Below are 13,272 nucleotides of genomic sequence, written 5' to 3'. Positions count from 1 at the left end.
AATGTGGTGCACTTTCACTTTATAAAAAGGACTGAAACTCTGTAGAGTTGTGAAGCCAGTTTCAGATGAAGTTTACAAGCTAAGACCCAGCAGCTGGTATAGTCTTACTGCTGTCTTGCTGGCTAAGGGCTTCTATCTTCAGCGATTACCATCAAACTTGAGAGGAAGGCTGGTACAAAAAGCAGATACAGTGTTTCCTGAAGTTCTCCACTACAATGAATGTTATCCGACTGTTTAATATCAAGTACCTAAATGACATCTAAACTAATGACACTGCCAGGTATAAGGGTGTTATTAGAGGTATCAAGCAGTGTAGCGCTGCAGAACGCAAAACTTACTGGAAGTGGACAGGAAAAGGTAAAAGACCAATCTAACATCCTTTTGCAGTACAGCACTGCCACAAAATCTTGTGAAACCTTCAAGAGGAATTGACTAGTTCCCTACGACGCATACTTAAATACCTACTTCCCTTAAACACTGAAATGCTGACGATAAACAAAGTAATTTGTTCGGAAACAGTGTTTTAGCATTTAATTTTTGCATGCAGGGTATAAGCAAAAAGCAACCTTGTGGAGTTAAGTGACACCTTCAATTATATGTGACTTACAGTACTGCCTCTAATAAGAGCTGACTAAGGCTCAATTTCAGTGAAGGGAAAGGCACCCAGTGTATCAAAACTCAAACAGAAAAATCTGACTGCCGTTAAAAGAATTACATGCCTAAAAAAGCCTCTGCAAGAATATGTGGGAAAAAACACTACCAAAAATTTCCCTCCGTTTTGAAGAGGCTGCCAAGGATTAGAAGGTCTAGCTAAGGATGGATGGTCAGGCAATGGACTTATCCAATTGATTCTGATGCCTCAACTGCTGCTTCCTTGGAGCCTGTGAACATTGTACAATGAACCATATCAACAAATGGAGTCAACACATTCATCCCCTGAATAAAACTAGTTTCACTACGCAGCATGAATAGGTTCTAAATATGCTCTTCAGACACAGCTGAGCTGTGCTATGGATAGCAAAACCTTTCCTTCAACAAATTCTTTCTTACACAGCAGGTTTAAAGCCTTAATAAAAACACGGTCAGCTCTTATGAGGAAGCCACGTTAAGGAAGCACAGAAGTCAGAGTATACATTTCTTTTAGTCATCAGTAACAGAGAAGAGTTTGGCTGTTACCCCTTGAAAACATCCAGCTCTAGAAGAAGCAAACCCGCTGTGTTACAGTACTTAAACTTCATTATTAGGAAAATTTCCCCACAGCAGAAGCAAGTACCGCAAAACACTCATTCCCACCATCTCTATAAAATGTATCCCAGTAAGTGACTTGAAAAGATACCTCAAACAGTTAAAGACCAAAACTGCTGTGATTTTATTATCAAATGAACTTGTTTACCAAGCAGACCAAAATGAGCGAAGATAAGCATTTAAACAAAGCAACACAACTAGGAACTGCTGCTTCTGGAGCAAACTTGGTTGTTTTATAACACAGCAGCAACAAAACCAGTCGCATTTTGCTTCTCTACGTGTGCACTTGCAGCGTTGTGACAACGTCAAAAGGAATGTTCCCAGCCCTGGGAACAGCCGCCCCTCAGCGAGCTATGCTGCCTTCCACAGGGACAAGCAATGTGGAACGAAATTGAGCAAAAAGCAGCAAATATTTCTGATTAGGTGGATAGCAAACACACACAAGCAACCCAGGTTTTTAAACTACCATCCAAACTCACCCAAGCTGCCTGGCTTATGCTTTGTTCTCGCAGAAGCAAGCCTTTTACGGAGACATTTCTGGGTTTTTAGAAACACCAATAAAGCATTTCAAGCTTATCCTGAAGATTCTAAGAGACTGGCCTGTGAAGAACCCTAAAACTGACTTCACTGATTTTCATTTCCCAAACTCAAGAGGAAAAAATCATCAAAAAGTTCTGTGTCCCCCCCTATCATTGCTCCCCCCCACAGTTTTGAAGAAAGAATCTGTTATCTACTAATTCGAGAAAAAAAAAAATCTCATACAGATTTTCTAGGTCTGGAACTGTCTTTTACCTCAAGATGCCGCAGCTTGCTTAACTGATCTCTGGATTTAAAAGTATTTCTCTTCAGCACCGCTTCACTAGCCTGGCACAAATAAAGGAACTGGGTAACTAGCGTAGAAAGGCAGTGACACTACACGCGGAGTACAGTCACAGGCACAGCGTTCAGATAACCTGAGAAACACAGCAAGAACCGTGAGCTTTTTTTAAATACTGCAGTCAGGGAACGTGGTTGGATTAGTAGAAGCAAGGAAGAATAATTCAGTAAAAACAAGATACCTAAGCAAATGCACTCATTTAACAATACACAGTATTTCTTAGGAAGGGCAGAGAGTGCTTCTGAGTGGAGGATACAAACCTATAAAATCTGTTGGAATGAGTCCAGAGGAGGGCCACGAAGATGGTCAGAGGCTGAAAGAGTGGGGATTGTTCAGCCTGGAGAAGAGAAGGTTCTGGGGAGACCTTATAGCACCTTCCAGTACCCAAAGGGGACCCCAGGAAAGCTGGAGAGGGGCTTCTTGTGATAGGACAAGGGGGAATGGCTTTCAACCGAAAGAGGGTAGATTTTGATTTGATATTAGAAAGAAATTCTTTACCGTGAGGCACTGGAACATGCTGCCCAGCGCTGCTGTGGGTACCCAATCCCTGAAAGTGTTCAAGGCCAGGCTGGACCGGTCATGGAGCAACCTGGTCTACTGGAAGGTGTCCCTGCCCATGGCAGGTGCATTGGGACTGGATGATCATTAAAGGTCCCTTCCAACCCAAACCATTCTATGATTCTATGAAAACTGTGGCCCCTCAAGGCAGACTCATCAGCTACTGTGTCCTACAACACACCCCAACCCCCCCCCCCTCTCAGCTTCCCTTCCACCCATCCCACCCTCTCGGCTCATTACTTTCCCCGTTTTGCTCATCTCCAGCTCTACCCACGGAAAAGCTCGTGCCAGCCTGTTTGCTGCAGCCATTGATACGGCACCCCATTTCTTATTCTGGAAGAAAGTCCCCAGCACAGACACTACCTACCTGCTTGCCTCAGACAGGGGACAGTACCACACAGTTCCAGGCCTGACAAGCCCCCAGGTGCTACTGTGCCAGGTAACAGATTTCCCCTTCCAGCTCAGACCCCTTCAGTACAGTTTGAAAAGCCATAGTTCTTTTCTTCCTTTAAGAGCTAAACAGCTAACTTATTTAGTGAAATCACATCTCCTTTCATTTTAAGCTAACAGCAAAAGAAAACCTACTCAAACTTCTCTTATCTCCTGCTCAATTTGTATTTAGCCTCTCTTCTACCAACAATGAAGGTGACCTACAATGGCATTTCTCTGTACCAGTTTTAGGAACTGAATGGCATCAGCACACTGTTCAGAGAAGCTTTATCTCAAAGCTTGTCTTCCTCCTCCCTATCTTACTACACGTACTGTAACATTCTTCTGCTACATCCCTTATATCTCATCCCAAGCAGCCCACCACCGCACCACCTATTCTTCGAATACCATCCACAGCAATGAACTCAAGTGGTCTGCATTATCTACTGCCCAGACCACATCTGCAAGAACCAATTCATAATCTCATCCTTTTCTGTTAAAAATACAAATTGTTTTCAACAGCCAACACATTGTATGTTTTCTTACACCAAGCGCTGCTTCATTTGCTAAAGACAGTGATAAGATAAGCAAGCATGATAAATTAACAGCAGTTCCTCCACTTGAACCAATCCATGCACTTTACTAGGTTCAAGCCACTGCAAGGAAATTGCTGTTTTGCTTTCTGTGCTATTCATCACTGCAGGCTTGCAGGCTCACAAGACATCCGGTAACATGTTTGGCTTCCAAAGACATATTTAACCTCTATTCCATAGATAAACGCGTAAACATAATCTAATTCAGCTGAAGGTGAATATCCTGCTCCACAGTGATGAAAAGGGCTGTTCTATGTCCATGCTACATGTGACCACATGCAACTGTGGGAGGAACAGTTAGTACTGACAAAAATTAGAACTTCAAGTGAAACAAGGTGAAAGACAGGAATACGTCAGGCAGCTTGTGGAGAACATTATTGGGAAAATATCTGCACAAGAATCAACTTGTATTCGAAATTCATCAGTCACATCCGAAAACAGAGATGCACGAATGCTTTGACAGCACCAACTAATTACACAGACTAATAAATGAGGTTGTGAAGGCACTGTACGCACACAGATACAGCACACATTTCTGAATCAGATAATCTATTAAACATGCACACAAGTATTTTTATTTGCACCTGTAGTTTCATTTACTTGGACCAGCAAACTGATACATTTTCAACACCTTCCATTCATTTAGCCCTTCTCTACGCTAGTTTCACCAGCACTGTGTTTGCCCGGCAATTTGCTACCACTGCTAAAAAGATTTTTAATTCAGATATGTTCTCCTAAGTGTGCGTTAAGTACAACTGAAGCCTAACCGAAATCGGAAAGGCTTTTCACAGCCAAATCCTTCCTCCCGTACAAATCAGGCTGAACAACTAACTCTTGAAGACTTTAAAAATTAAGCCTACACCTAAGAGCTTTCGCATGCCCCTGCCTACAAGCAAAACCATGAAGTCAGTCTACATCTAAGACAAGTTACTTTAACCTGTGACAAATACCACAGTAGCCCTGGCTTTTCTGTCAGTGATGATATGGTGGAGAGGGTACCTAGCCAAGCTGTGGAAGTATTGCCCCACCAAAACAATCTCACTGCAATTCAAAATGCCACGGTAATCAAAGCTTTTTTTCAGGCCAGCCTTCTCCTCTGAAGAGACCAGGTTATGAGGCCAAACACAGGTTGACATTCACACCTGTATCACATGCGCAAGAACCAAGATGTGCATTCTTACAGGTTGTATCTGCGAGAAACTTATTTCCAGGAGGATCACGTTTCCATGCTCCAGCTACCTTTCCCACATTAGCACTCACGCTTGCCCTCAATGTTTGTAAGAAAGCCACTGGCACTTCTCAAAAGACTTTTTTCTTTATCCCAGTCTCTCTCTGTAGAAGGTGATCAAAGCTCATCACAAGCACAGCAAGGCGCAACTATAAACCATGTCTTTTGTTGAGCCAGCCAACACAAAGTGATTTCTTGGCATGAACATAATTTAATATGTCTTTAAAAAAAGTCATCTACTCTGCCTGCTTTAGCATTTACTGCAGGAGATTCAGGCACTGCATGGATAAACAATGCAGAGAAAAGAGAAAGGAAAGTTGAAATGCATAAGCCTGCAGGGCAATTGGATGAGGTATGCCCATCGGCGCTGTTTGCTCTGCTCCCAGAGGGGGAAAAAAGGTGGCAAGGTGACGCTCCCCAAGGACTGCAGGCAACTTCGGTGATGCTCTTACTCTGCACTACTTTTAGGACCCTGAACCAACATTATAAAATACGATGCACATTTTTGACTCCAACATGTCAAGCCTAGCCTCAGTTCTCAGGGCTGAACAGTAATAACATCAGAGAATCAATCAAAATCCCAGGAAAAGTGTTAAGAACATTTTTATTTTATGCCCACTTCTGGATACCTATGCTCACTTACTGGGTCATTCTATAAATAACACTAGCATTCACCAACAACTCACCAAGTTTTCGGAAAACAATGGATTTACCAACACACCTAGCCAGGCTAGTAAATGAATTGCCATACGGCATCACACCATCAGGCCAAAAGGTCTGGTGTCCTGCCCCCAGCAATAGCCATTTCCTGGCATTTTACAAGGTGGAGGAGGGGAGAGTCTTAACGACCCCCGAGTGCAATGCCCTTACGCTGGGACTGGGAGATGCCTTTCCCGTTCCCGCACCACAGGCTTCTGTTGTTTAACATCACGTTTCATACTCCCTGTCTTCACGTAACCAGGTGCATTTACTGCAGAGGGTTTTATCCAGACTTCCATGGTTTTTACCAGGCTCCCAGTTTTAAGGGAGAAGCTCTGTGCTGTGCTCGGTAGCGTGTCCCTGTTCATTCACAAAAGAATAATGTGAACTGCCACAAAGCAGATGCTCAGCCTCACCACCCAGCACCCGCACGCCAGGCTCTATCGCAGGCCGAGGCTCACCCTCAGCGGAGCAAATCCTAGGTTGCTCCCTCACGCAGTTACTCGCAGGTCAGACCTAGTGCCGACACCACCAAGATGCACCTGCAGCCCCCCACCAGGCCCCACCCGTACCCAGCCTCTCCCCCCACCCAGCGCCACCAGTATCCACCCCAGAGTCTGCAAGGATACGACGGTACAAATCCCAGCTCCTCTTCAGCAGGTCTGCATCCTCCGTCCCAAATTTCCCCCATCCTTCTCCAGCCGGCTCCCCCCCAGCCCTACACACAGCTCATCCCCTGCAGAGCTGCCCTTCTCCCCACCTTTGCAGCCCACCCCACCTCTTCACCAGCCCCCCCAGAGCCTCACACGCCATCCTGCACCCACACAGCTCTCACCCCCCCCAAAACGTTTCCCCCCAGCCGCACCCCGAGCCATACCGCTCCCTCCCGCAGCCAGCCCCCCAAAACCCAGGCTCTGCCCCCGCCCCCCCCGGGCTCCCTCTGCCCCCAGAGCTCCCACACCGCTGGGTCCAGCCCTACCCCAGCCCCGCACAGCCCGATCCCTCACTGCCCTAACCCCCCCCGAAGCGCTTCAGCCCGGGACCCCCGGCCCCACCTCACCCCACGGGGCCCGCCCCCGCCCCACAGCCCTCCCTGCCGCCCGGGGCGGCCCGACGCCCCCGCCGGGCCCACCTTGTCCATGAGCTTCCAGCACTTCTCCACCATCTTCTTGTCCACGGCGCCGGGCTGGTGCGGGCCGAGGTGGTGGTGGTGCGGCTGGAAGGCGTCCTTCATGAGCCCGATCAGCCCGCCGGGGCCCTTCTTCAGCGGCGCCGACATGAGGGCGGCGCGGGGGCGGGGGGGCGGCCGTCAGCGCACCCACACCCGCGCCCGGCCCGTCGCCCCCGTCCGGCACCGGGCCGCGGCCCTGCAGGGCAACCGGGCGTGGGGGCGCTCCCGCGGGCCGAGCCGGGCCGGGCCGGGCAGGCGGCGACAGCGGGAGCCGCGGGCGGTGGCGGCGGCAGCGGCGGGGGCGCCCGGCTCCAGCGCGGCTCCACCCTCCGCCCCGGCCACGCCGCTCGCCGATTGGTGGGCAGCCCCCCCCCCCGCGCGCCAGGGACTTCCCCCTCCGCCGGGGAGGAGCCGGCGCCGATTGGCGGGCGCCAGCGCCCCGCGGGGGGAGAGGGCCGAGCGACGGGCCCGCCCGCCAGGCCCCGCCCCACTGCTGTGAGGCATGCGCGTTGCGCGGTGAGGGCGGCGCGGCGGCCATGTTTGGTGCGGGCGGGCGGGGCGCGGTCGCCATGGGAACGGGCGAGGGCCACACCGCCGGCGGGACAGAGCCGAGCCCGCGGCTGCCTTCCCGGGGGCCGCCTCGCCCGTTTCGGAGGTTGCAAAACAGCGTCGCTTCCCCTTTCCAGCAGCCGGCTTCCCTTTTCCGCCAACGGCCCCGCGTCCAGCCCCAACACGGGGGCGCGGCCCCGGGCGCCGGGCGGGCAAAACGTCCTGAGGCGGCTTCGCTCGGCCCGGTGGCGGGAGGGCGGGAGCCAGCCCCGGCCTGCTGGGGGGCACGGCCGGCCGCGGGGCGCGGAACCGGCCAGGGGCAGAGCTGGGAGCGGTTGGAAGGCACCAGCCCTTGGCTTTGGGGTGGCCTCCACCATGGCTTTGGGGCAGCCTCCCCGGGTGAAGGCCGCTGCCGGTTACCGGCAGCCCAGCCCCAGCAGCTCCCCTGGGTGGAAGCACACGTGGACTAGGCCAGTGGAGAGTGGACAGAACAACAGGGAGAGAAAAGGAGATGAGGGAGTGCGTCAGCAGAGTTCACAACACCAAACTTTCAAAATTCCCGTGGGCTGGAAAGTAAGTTCAGGCCTGTTTCTTACAGATCCTCTTTTCAGCTCCTTTCCCAGGCAGAAGAGCACTTCCCTTGTGAGCAAACAGCCGTGGCTGGTACAGCACAGCGTCAGTCTCACAACACAGGCTTCAAGGAGGAAAGAAGACAAAAAAAAAACCCAGAAAATACAGCAGCTTGGCCAGCCTGACGCTAGGCTCAGGCCTGGAGGTTGGACAGCACAGCCCCAGCCTCTAGGGAGCTGGGGTCCAGACTGGAGGTGAACCCCACGACAGAGCTCACCCTTTTGCTTCCCTGCGGCACTCATGCACCCACTCTCGCACTGGAGCTGGGACCCCAGGGGTGCCAGCTGTGCAACACCGCTGCTCTGGTACACTACCTGCCACAGGAGGGACGTGCCATGCTGTTGCTGCTTCTTCTCAGCCCCTGTTAGCCAGGGCATGGCTGGAGGGCTCTGTGCTCAGGCTGTGGTGCTGCCAACAGGGAGGCTGTACATGCCGCTCCTCTCCTCCCATCCCTGCCCTGGCAGCACGCACACGTTGTACATCAGCCTGCTTGTATCACAGCAAAGCGCTGCAGCCCTCACCACCCTGGCTCCAGCACCGCTTTCTTCCACGAGTCTCTGCCCAGGACCAGGGCTGTCTGTCGGTTGGTGGTTTGAGATGAGTTCCTGCATAGCACATGGCTTGCTGAGGTGTCAGATGAGCAGGACAGCGGGAAGCAGCATGCAGCACTGGATACAGCAAGGGAGCCCTGCATAGATTGGTTATAAAACTCTCTGTCTTGATTTTACTGCCTTTGGTAAAGCTTGGTAAATATTTCTGGGACAGGCAACTCCTTGTCTGGCTTTAATTACCTGGGCAAATTTTCCTAAGGATTATATTGACCTCAAATATGTCAACATTTATTGAGGCCGTGTTCCTGAGGCTTTTCCCATTAGATGCTAATGGATTCTGGCTAATAGTCAAGCCGGATTGACCACCGGAGGGTGCCCTGGCCAGCTCCGGGATACCACAAATACCTGGGGAGAGGGCTGGGGAGGGTTACACCAGCTTTGTGGAGCCAAATATAAAAATCACCATGGCCCCAATCCAAAGAGATCAGGGAACATGCTTGAGCAATTGCATTCCTAACTATCTGCTTCTCTGGGCATGATTCACTCCAAGTTACAGCTGTATTTACGTGTGAGACTTCAAGCAAAGGTTGCTTTCGCTTGGGACTGTTCCCTCCCCACAGGAAAGAGGAGTTCAGCATCCCTCTGCAGGGTTCCCGTTTGCTTCTGTCCCTTGGGCCCCTGCCAGGGCCACGCTTAGCACTACGGTTGCTCACACCATTGTGCCAGGAAGCCAAGTCATGCTGATTGTTTTGAAATCGCTTCCCTCCAGCCTGGCGTCTGGCAGCTGAGAGTGCGTCTGGGTGCCTGGGTGCCTCTGGCCACCCGTGTGTGTCTCGTGGCTGGGAGTGAGAGCAGTGTCTACATCCCCTCCTGGTCATGCCACCCAAGGCTGGGCATAAGTGGGTGATCCCCTTCCCTTCTGCGTGCCCCACGCTGCCTGTCAGCCCCCCCCACACACACTGGTGCCCCTCTGATTGCTCAGCTCTGGGTGGCTGGGCAGTGGTTTCAGATGCACACGCATGTGTATGCATGAGGTGCACGCCAGCTGCTGTGCCTGCACATCTACACAGGGCAACAGCCCCCACTGTCACCTGTGGCCCAGGTCTGGTTCCCCTGGCTCTCCACTTGCAGCTGGCCACCCTGCCAGCTCCTCCGGCAGGACCGTGTGTGCTGGGCGTCCCTGGGTTGCCCTGGCAGCGGCTAGCCCTGCAGCCTCCCCACGCGCCAGCTCCCTGCTCCTGCTGCCCCTGCTGCACAAGGTCCTGCTGAAGAACTGCGGTGCACTCGGGAATCTCCTGCTCATTCCCAGGTGTTTGGGGTTAATTGCATCCTGAGCAGAAACAGCAGTTGGACATCCTCTCCCTTCCTTCTCTCATTTTATAAAGAAGATCCAAATCCAGCTACAGTCCCCAGAGGTGCTCAGCCGCTGCAAGGCGGAGGCGGGTTTTGGGCCAGATAACAACCTGCCTTCGTTGCAGAGTTGCTGCAACAGCAGGGGTTAGCTCAAAGGCAGCTGCTGCATCCTGAGGGACCGAGGTCCGTGCTAGCAGCCAGGACAGGTGCTGGCAGGACAGCTACCCTGGTGGAGGCACGGCAGCTCCATGTGTCTGGGTCTTGCTTCCCGGGGAAGGAGAGACCTTATTCCTCCACGTGCCGGGAAGAGCCCTCTGCCTCCCCTTTTTTCTCCCCACAAAGCCGTGCGTGATCACCGCTTGCTGAGAAGGAACACTGGTATCACTTTGCAGGAGGATACCTCTGAAAAGCAAAGGGAAACAGAGAAAAGGAGTGAAGCAGCAGCAGCTTCCTGGCCCCAGCAAGGGCAGGCATTGTTGGGGCTGCCAGAAGCGGGAGCTGGGAGCACTGGGGTGAAGGATTGTGCTGGGGCCACATGGCACAGCCTGGCTGTGGCTCTTGCATCTCCCCCAGCCCTGCTCACCCTGTGCCAGGGCAGCAGCACAGTTGTGCCTGATGAGATACAGGAGGTAGGGGGGGTCCAGGGCCCTGCCCCAAGGACCCTGCACCCCACTGCACCCTCCAGCCTGGCAGGATCCTGGGGGAGGCCAAAGAGAGCTTCTCTGCCAGGCCCCAGCCATTTGTACATGTCTCTGGAAGTGCAAGCATGTGCCAGACTGGAAAAGTATTTGGAGTGGGGTTTTGGATGAGGTCGCCAAGCCTCTATGCACCATGACTACTGCCCCACCTTCACTGCAAAATCCCAGCCCTCAGTCCCAAATGAGCATGCATCTCTCCAGGGCAGCCGCTTCAAGTAAAACCGGCTGCACCTCGACTCTCTGTCTGACAGATGTCTGCGCAAATACTGCCCTGGTGCTGGCGTTGGAGCTGGAGGTGTGTCCCAGCCAAGTTTTCCTGGGGCAAACATGCCAAGGCACGCTTCCCCTGGGCCATTTGACAGCCCTGGGTGTCCCTGGGCCAAGCCCCTTTACAGAGCTGCTCCTGACTCTGCCCCTTCCTTCTTCCCTCTGGCTGCAGAAAGCCAAGCTGGTACAGGAAAGCAGCACTGGAGGTTGACAGGCCAGAAGAGCACCTGGATAAGGTCAGGAGGAGCCAGGGGCTGGGGTAAGGGATGCCTGCTGCCCTGCTTGTACTTCCTAGGGGCCAGCCCTTCCCCGTGGCAAGTCACACCAGAAGATGACACACGGCCTCCCTTGCACATGGGCTCCGGCCACAGGGGCTGCCTGTGCTGTCCTAAAGGTCCCTGGTGTGTGGGGCAGCAGCTGCTGCAGGGAGAGCAGAGAGGAGCAATGATGAAAGGTGGGAGGGAACAGGGATGCTGTGGTGGCCCCCGCCCTGAGAAATGCTTCCCCAGCACCGTGCTGGGCTGAAGCGAAGGGGAGGTTTCGTGCTCTGCGATTCACCCTGGTCCAAGCAGGTCTTGGGGCCAGGCGTGGGCTGAGGAGATGGCCACATCGCCCTGGCTTTGGGAGCAGAGAAACGCTGCGGGGCGAAGGTACCGAGGAGGTACTGGGCAGGGAGTAGGCACCCAGAACGCTTTGGATGGTGCCCGTTGTCTGCCTGTGCTCAGGCCAGGGTCATGGTGTGGGTCACCTGTCTGGAAGCACGCTGTCCCCGCAGCAGTCCTGGGCACCTCTGGCTCACAGCTCCCTGGGGGACCATGACCTGGCAGGCTGAGAACGATGTGGACCTGGAGCAGGCATGGGAAGACAAGCGAGACGTTCATGAAGGTGAGAGCAGAGGTGGGAAGGGGCGGTGGGACAGATGCAGGGACCCCACGTCTTGGTGCTGCTGGGGGAAGGCAGCGCACTTACCCCACCTGTCAGCCCCAGCACCCCCCCAGGCCAGTCCTGCCTCCTCCCGTGCTGCCAGCGTGCGAAGGCTCTGGGCACGGGCTCCTTGCACCCCAGGTGCCTGTACTTGGCACGGGCAGAGGAGATCACAGAGGCAGAGACTTCCCCGCCTGCAGAAGTCGTTGCCTCGCCATTTCTGTTAGTGCTCAAGAAGGGGCTGATTTTAGCAGAGCTTTGCGGTCTTTGCCATATTCAAAACTCTGCGCTCATTTTCACTCTCCCACACTCAACAGAGAGGTAAAACTTTCCCTCCAGGGCTCCCTTCTGCCCCCACCACCGGCATCGTCACAGCCCTGCCAGGCAGGTACACGCACGGCTGCTTCTGATGCTTCACCCCGTGAGGGGAGCCCTCAGATCAGGCTCCTGGTCACAGGTGCTGGGATCGGAGCACAGGGACCGCCTGCTTGTCCCTCCTGCAGTCATGACGTTTGTCCCCTTCCCCCTTCCCTGGCTCCCAGAAAGGACTTGGCAGTACCAGGAGCTGCAGAAGCAGGTAGCAGCCCTCAGCCAGCGCTCGGAGGCGAAGGTGAAGAGCCTGCAGGAGCAGCTTGGTGTGGCACGTCTGCCCCTTGCCAGCGGGTGGGCACAGGGTTCTCCCCAAGACAGCAAAGTGTACTTGGGGGAGCGAGGGGAGGTAGGAGCCATTCACTCTGTGCTGTCAGTACGGCAGCAGCTGAAGGCAAAGTCTGACCCTGTTCGCAGTGCACCCCCAGTCTTGGGAGGTGCTGCCTGCAGAGGGGATGCGGTGATCCCACTCGTCCCCAAGTCCTCTGCCACCCTGGGGATGAGGGTGACTAGGCAGGGCCTGTGCCAGCCACTGCCTGCAGCCCCCCATGCATTGGTCATGCAGCGTCAGGCTCCTGTGCCCATGTGCTCGGTGTCCCCTACCTCTGTCCTGACAGCCACCAGGCTCCGGGAGAGCCAGCAGACCCAGGAGATGCCACCTAGGCATTCGCGCAGAGGGACAGGACCATTGCCAGCTGCAGGGCAGGCTGGATGCCATGGACATGGAGTATGAGATCCTCCACGTGAGTGGCGATGTGGCTGTGGCTGGCTCCCCCAGCAGCAAGGTCCCCCCTCCTCACTATCCTCTTTCCCACCGAGGTAGCCTGGACCTTGTGCTGGCCAAGATGGCAGAGGCCAGCCAGCACTGGGAAGAAGTAGGAACAACCATTGCCATAGAGTACAAGGAGCTCCTGAAGGAGTTCGGTCTCAGCCCCCTGGAGATACAGTGCCCTGGGGCTCCCAGGACAGGACAGGCTCTCAGCCCCTACCTCCCTATCAGCACGCCTGGAGAGCTTCCCACATCCACTTCCCAACGCCCCAGCTACCCGGGCTGGGTAAGAGAAGACGGGTCCTGTCTGCCCCTGGGATGCCCTGCTGTGTCACAGTCCTCTCCATAACGTTACCCACGGG

General features: G+C 54.0%; 2 protein-coding genes across 2 annotated transcripts in view; one reads left to right on the top strand and one right to left on the bottom strand.

Annotated features, from left to right (window-relative positions):
* Positions 1–7,100, bottom strand: part of CBL (Cbl proto-oncogene) — a 45,300-nt gene extending 38,200 nt beyond the window's left edge. Inside the window, exon 1 of the mRNA XM_080366417.1 lies at positions 6,762–7,100. Coding sequence (XP_080222543.1) covers positions 6,762–6,908 — 147 coding nt within the window. The 5' untranslated portion in view covers positions 6,909–7,100. The remainder of the gene's footprint in view (positions 1–6,761) is intronic.
* A 186-nt stretch (positions 7,101–7,286) lies between these two features.
* DRC12 (dynein regulatory complex subunit 12 homolog) lies at positions 7,287–13,271 on the top strand. Its single transcript, XM_080366443.1, is given in 4 exon segments — positions 7,287–7,868; positions 7,961–12,800; positions 12,803–12,829; positions 12,832–13,271. Coding segments are annotated over 3 exon segments (1,074 nt in total). The 5' UTR covers positions 7,287–7,868; positions 7,961–12,181; the 3' UTR covers positions 13,260–13,271.
* Position 13,272: the final 1 nt, after the last annotated feature.

This window comes from Falco punctatus (assembly GCF_963210335.1).
Source record: "Falco punctatus genome assembly, chromosome: 16".
Taxonomy (NCBI): Eukaryota; Metazoa; Chordata; class Aves; order Falconiformes; family Falconidae; genus Falco; species Falco punctatus.
The sequence above is the reverse complement of the archived record's forward strand: the minus strand, read 5'-3'. Positions and strand labels throughout refer to the sequence as shown.